Below are 6477 nucleotides of genomic sequence, written 5' to 3'. Positions count from 1 at the left end.
TAAAGGAAAATGATGTTTGTGATAATTGAAAAAAGGTTTTTATGATGGATTAAGCAATATCATACTTGATATAGTTAAATCGTGCCCCTTTCAATGATGAATGATTGCATGGTAAAAATGATAATAGTTCGCAGGGAATACTGAGCTGATGCCAAATCCCAACAAAAGTCTGTCTTAGAAACGAGTTGGAGTTCCTTTATTCTCAGCGATTTTCTTTTACAAAGATGCTTTTAAATGCTTTTACAAAGTTACGTGTTATATATACTTAAAAACCACCTTTTTAAAACCAAAAATTAGATATAAATAGTTATGGTGCTGAACTCAAAATCAAATCATGTCCGAATTCAATTATGGAGGAAAACAATATTATCAGATCTGTACGAGACTAAATCTTGCTGTACCCATATTATCTCGTAAAAAAGTCATTTTTTTTTTATAAATTGCTACCTTTATTGGAAAGGCTCGGCCAACAAATATCATGGTTGAACCAAGAAAAACAAACAAACATTTTAAATAGTTAAAAAGCATTGTTGACAAGTAACATATTTTGTTAAATATAAGTGTCAGTTACGTGTAAGAACAAATTGATCTGTGTGAAGTTATGCCGAAAATATGAAAAGAATATATAGGAAGAGTCTCTTTTTTTGGTTGCTGAACTCTGCCCCAAAGGAAACGATAGTTACTCATTTCCCTGAAGCTTCATGCATAAAATAGAAAATAACACCACTCAATCTCTTCACAAAAGCCACTCCCAAAGTCTATTTCCCTACCAAATTTCCCCCACTATCTACATGATCCCTCAAATCAAATCACTACAACACACATGTCTATAAGCCTAAATGTGAAATAATCTTCGTACTTTGTGAATAAGCCTTCGGCATATAGGACACACTTTGCTCTCCCCATCGACAATCCTGCAAAACGCACTCAAATGTGAATCTCCTGAAATTTGTATAAATTGAAGCCTATGAAAATATTCAGTAGGGAGTACCTCTGTGCACAGTCATAGCAAGTGGCACAATGTCCACAAGGAACAAAGAAGCTGCTGCGTTGTTCATCATAACAAATGCAACATAATTTTTCATCATATAACTCCTCTGAAGAGCTACTATATGCTACTGAATTCTCTTCATCATCTTTTGCATTTGTTCCATATGACATTCGATTTGCCTCCACTCGCATCAAGGGCTCAGTTTCGGTCTGTGTTGCAACTACATTACTTGTTCCGTACGTAACATCGACTGTAACATGACTATGCTGCTCAGCATCATCATAAACTCCAAGGGCTTTCAGAATCAGATAAACAGCAATCACAATAATTCCTACACGCAAAAATGCGGCATCTTTAGAAACAAATAGTATACATAGTTAAACCAAAGGATTTAGAACAGAAATTTTAATCACTGTACCCAGAAGTAATATGTAGACAAACACACGGACCACTAAAGAAATTTCAACATACGATGCCCCATCTCCCTGTAATCAATCGATGTAACAATGTATTCTTGAATTACTTTGGCGAAGATCTCCAAAGATAAATGAGTCAGACAAGGTTACTTGTGCCTTACATTGTTGGTTGCCGTAAGAATAACATAATATGTATTAGGGAAGGAAAAACTGAGCCTACAAGGTCCATTTTCACTGGAGCACATCTTCTTGGCTTTGGTGGTATCATATACCTTTGCTGAAACATTAACTTCCATAGTCAAGATTATGTTCCTTGCATTCATGTTTAGAACCCCAATGTGGTATCTATCATCTTCCTCAACCATGTATTCAGCTTCTTTACCTAGCAATGTCCACAAAAATAAAAATGCCCCGCCTCTTTCAAAATTTCCATATACTTAGCCAATCAAAGATAATTGGGCGTAACACAAGAGAATAGAATTGGACATATTGCTGCATAATTGGTAACGATTTTCTTTATTGAAAGAAATAATAATTGTTGTAAGCTTTCTGAAAACATATTGTTTTCTTTAAAATAAAATCATGATAAGTGAGGAGCAACTTATAATGAACAACAGTAAGTATTACTCATTCTAGTTGACAAGTAATATGGTTAAAATAGAATAATAAATGAGAGACAACTCTCTTCTTCTAAATTAGTTTTTAATGTTGAGTTAAATTTTAGATTATGTAAAAGTTCACCTTAATAATTGTTAAACTTAACAAACAAGTTATTATCAAATAACTCAAATGAACAATCTCTGTCAAGAATAGAGTAGGTTGAGAATCTCACGTTAATTACTAATATGATAGAAATAGTGTATATAAGTAGAAAAGAATTTTGAATTCATGATCCAAATTCTAGTTTCAAAATTGTAGCAGATACTTGACTACTTATAGCCCTAAAGTTGTTTTTGACCCAATTTTTTAGCTAAGACAGCTAATTCTATAATCAATTACCATTCACAGTCCCTCGAAGAGAAATTGCATTGAGGAAGCTCGTTTGTGGAGCCTGTGGTAGTTCAAACTTCATGTCTCCTGCAAAATAAGAATGATTCTTGAGACAAACCAGAAATTCATACTCAGAAAAAAAAGATAAGAGACAGCCATGACCTTTAATCACCATTCCATGTAGCTGATCCAAACTACGAGAGGTATGTTCTTCCCACCTAATACGGATGGTGGAGCCTTGATTTAACCACAAAGAAATCCCCTGAAGTTGAAAAATCAATTTCTTCAAGGACATTCTCTGGGTGACTGCTTTAGAACAAACCAAACCAAACCCTATAACAATGTTACCTTGCTTTTATAGGCTTCAACAAGGAAGAAATCCGACGCCGTCCAATTAGTTAGAGAGCTTAACTCGGGCTTCTTACTGAAAGCGTGAAGAAAGACTTGATTTTGGTCCTTGCTTGCCACTTGAAGCTGCTTCACAAAAACAGAACTGGTTCTAATCAAACGGGACGAGCCAGGACCAAGAAGGATAAGGGAATCCCCGTAATACCCATAACGGAGGGTGGCTGAAACTGCAAAATAGAAAAAACAGAGAGAGAAAGAAAAGGGCAGGGCGTGAGAAAGAGTGATGAAAGGAGGGAGGGAAGCATAAAGAAGATGAAAAATTACATGCCACAAATCCAAATGGCGAGAGGAGGCAGCATCCAAGCCTGTTGCCACCGGTGAGGCTGAGATGGTGCAGTGCGCACGGGTGGATGTAACAGAGCCATTGATAAAATTCAAGGTAGCAGCATTGAGAGCAGAGGATCCCTGTTCTTTTATGAAGCTAAAGGTTTGGTGTGGTGTGAGTGATTGGCGGGTATTTGAATTGTTGGTACCAACCAGGTGTGTATGTTGAACGTTAGGTGCTCCTTACTGTAATTACTTTCCATATCAACCACTTCAGTTTTGCATTTCTTTGTTAATATTCTTCTTCAAGAGTAAACACAATCAAATGCTAAACACTGACTCACAAAGATTTAAGCAACAGTAAACCATCACCTAACAATTTCTTCTACACATGGATACAATTTTATTATTAACTATTGACCACTTAATCGTAAAAGTAAACAATATCTACACATGCAAATTAACAAGGAAAAAGGAAAACACGCGGGTATGCAGATAGGGGGAGAAACCTATAATTAAGATATGATTGACAGAGAATGGAAAAGTCAAAAGCCAAAGAAACAAAAATATGTAAAAGTTAAAAGCCAAAGAAACAAAAATATGTAAAAGGTAAAAGCTGAAGAAACAAAAATATAAATTAATGTTAATAGAACTTTGGTTTGGCAATGAAAAGGTCTAAAAGCAGGTTGAAAGACTGTATTTATGACAAATATGTAAAAAGTTAAACAAGAGGAGCATTTTTACAAGAACAAAAAAAGAAATGATGATTTTGTACAGGTGACAACATGGGTCACTCCCTCTCGTTATTAGTAATATCAGGTGTTATTTTCAAATTTTTAAGTATTACTTTTTTTAAATTATTTATTTATGGTAAACTTTTTCCCCCTTTTTATAAATATTACATCTACTTTCAAAATTTATGCATTTCTTAATTAAATATACTTATTTTTTATATTTTAGTTATATATGTAATATTATTTTTCTTAAAGTAAACTAAATAGTTTTTCTCAAATGTTGAAACCTTAGATTGTAAAACAAATTCTATTAAACATATTAAAACACAATATTTTAACATATGTAAAAACTTTTCTAAAACATCATTTTTAATTAATTTATTAAAGAAGAGAACAAACCAAAAACAATTAATTAACTCATTAATGAAAAGAACAGTTTAAAAACAGTAACTTTTCATAAATATTTTCCAGAAAAAAATCTTAACAAACATTTTAAAAGTCTTTTTATTGGTTTCATCATTTTATTGTTACTATTATTTTATAATTTTATTATTTTTATAATTTTACTATAATAATAATTATATTAAAAATTATCATAAACTAAAAATATTATTAATTATATTTTTAATACAAACTAAACAAATAATAATTTTAAGGACAAATTAATATCATCTCAACAGTATATTTAATTAAGGGCGATTACCAAATATTTATTTCAAAACCTGTATCAAAAGTTGATTTGAAAATCTCAATAAAAACTTATAATTATTTGATGGAATAAAAGTGTAAAAAGAAACAATCCTAAACGATTGTAAAAAGCTTGGCGCATTCTCACCAACCAAATAAGGTTGTTTTCTTGAATGCACCATGCTCAACACGCGCTCACTTCTTTTTCCCTCCATCTTCCTCTCACAGTCTTCCTTTTCACCAACCAAATAAGGTTGTTTTCTATTGGTGTTGTCAGATGTGGTATATACTTTCAAAGACTTTGGCTGAGGATGCTGCATGGAAATGTTCCAAAGAAAACAACCTTAACTTAGTTTCTGTTAACCCAGCAATGGTTGTAGGGCCACTGTTGCAAGCAGAGCTAAACACTAGTGCTTCTACAATTTTAAACCTAGTAAATGGTAATTTTTGGTTCATTCATTTAATGATGTTATGCTGCAAATTCTATGATCAGTTCCTATGTGCATAAAATTTCTTTCAAGTGAAATTGAAAGCGGAAACAAACCTAATATTTGCATAAAATATCTTTCAGTTCTGTTGTTGTTTCACAAAATATAAATTTGAATTGATTGATGCAGGTTCAGAAACTTTTCCAAATGATACTTATGGATGGATCAATGTGAAGGATGTTGCAAATGCACATATTCAGACTTATGAGATTGCTTCAGCTAGTGGAAGATATTGTTTAGTTGAGAGAGTGGCACACTACTCTGAACTCGCCAAGATTTTACATGATCTATACCCAACATATCAAATTCCACAAAAGTAAGTTTAATAATTTGTGTAACTCATTTGTAATTTTATTATTATTATTATTAAGAATTAGTCTTTAAACCTAATTTAACCTTATAAAATCGACTCACAAGTGTTATGAATTGTCTTTATCTCTAATTGATGTGGAATATCCAACACACGCTCTCCTCCTCACGTTGAGGTTGTCGGACTATATATTCATGGATTGTGCAACAACGGCGTGTCGAGAATGTCAACTCGTGCATGAGACTATATATTTATGAATTGTCCAATAACGATCAATAGCGAGTGACCTCACAAGCTCAACAAATTCTCGTTAGGATAGACTCTGATACCATATTAAGAAGTAAATTTTAAGTCTAACTTAATCTTATAAAACTCATTCATAAAATGAGATTTACACTTATTTACATATTATCAAATATTTTTATTTCTAATTGATGTTTTCATTAGAACTTGATTCAATGCTGAAACTGAGAATTGTGTAGGTCTGCAGACGATAAGCCTTATGTACCAACATTTCAGGTTTCCAAAGAAAAGGCAAAATCATTGGGGGTTGAATTTATTCCCTTAGAAGCGAGTCTTAAAGAGACTGTGGAAAGTTTGAAGGAGAAAAACTTTACCAACTTTTAATCTCTCAATGAACGAGTGAACGTTGATAATTTCAACTGTGTTTCGTTAATGCTTCTGGTTTTAAAAATCCCATGTTTGAAAATAAATTATTGTTCTGAGTGTAACAATTTTAATGTAATTACTTGTTGCTTTTAGTTTGATTTGTACTCGTGAAGGTAATAGAACAAGACAACTAGGTTTTATTTCGATTTGCATAATCTACTATTTTACCATAGCATAATCATGTCGATTTTTGTCTTATTTATAGTATTATAAAATAAAATTTATAAATTTGATTTTAGTTTAATACGACTCTCTTGAAAAACTTATTATCGTTATAAAATGGTATAAAAACAATTTCATTTGATGAAAAGTAATTGGAGAATTAATTTTGTATAAAAATGGTAAGAACCCTTGTACTCTTATTTTCATTAAAGAACACGAATATAAGAATTAAGTGGAAATAATTTATATATGTAATTTTACATTAAAGGACTATAAAAAATTGATGTAAAATGAATAATATATATAATATTATATTTCTTATAAATTGAGAAAGGTTTTATTCTTTTAATTTAATATT

The 6477-nt window shown here is 31.8% G+C and overlaps 2 protein-coding genes across 3 annotated transcripts; one reads left to right on the top strand and one right to left on the bottom strand.

The window, feature by feature from the left end:
• Positions 1-572: 572 nt before the first annotated feature.
• On the bottom strand, positions 573-3441 carry LOC137822573 (E3 ubiquitin-protein ligase APD2). Of its 2 annotated transcripts, none has more exons than XM_068627484.2 (8): positions 3074-3441; positions 2746-2972; positions 2560-2659; positions 2407-2484; positions 1569-1789; positions 1410-1476; positions 992-1322; positions 573-914 (listed from the first exon to the last, which is right to left on the bottom strand). In XM_068627484.2, exons 1-8 carry the CDS (start codon positions 3168-3170, stop codon positions 836-838), a joined length of 1200 nt encoding a protein of 399 aa, XP_068483585.1. In that variant the 5' UTR covers positions 3171-3441; the 3' UTR covers positions 573-835. The 2 variants fall into 2 exon arrangements, with proteins under 2 accessions (XP_068483585.1, XP_090151319.1); XM_090295193.1 differs by having other exon boundaries at positions 3070-3383.
• Positions 3442-4767: 1326 nt separating this feature from the next.
• LOC137822574 (cinnamoyl-CoA reductase CAD2) lies at positions 4768-6097 on the top strand. The gene is made up of 3 exons (XM_068627485.2): positions 4768-4930; positions 5108-5294; positions 5771-6097. Exons 1-3 carry the CDS (start codon positions 4768-4770, stop codon positions 5913-5915), a joined length of 495 nt encoding a protein of 164 aa, XP_068483586.1. The 3' UTR covers positions 5916-6097.
• Positions 6098-6477: the final 380 nt, after the last annotated feature.

The sequence above is a fragment of the Phaseolus vulgaris genome, chromosome 9, assembly GCF_051622355.1.
Source record: "Phaseolus vulgaris cultivar YP4 chromosome 9, ASM5162235v1, whole genome shotgun sequence".
Taxonomy (NCBI): Eukaryota; Viridiplantae; Streptophyta; class Magnoliopsida; order Fabales; family Fabaceae; genus Phaseolus; species Phaseolus vulgaris.
This window is presented reverse-complemented; position numbering and strand designations above follow the sequence as displayed.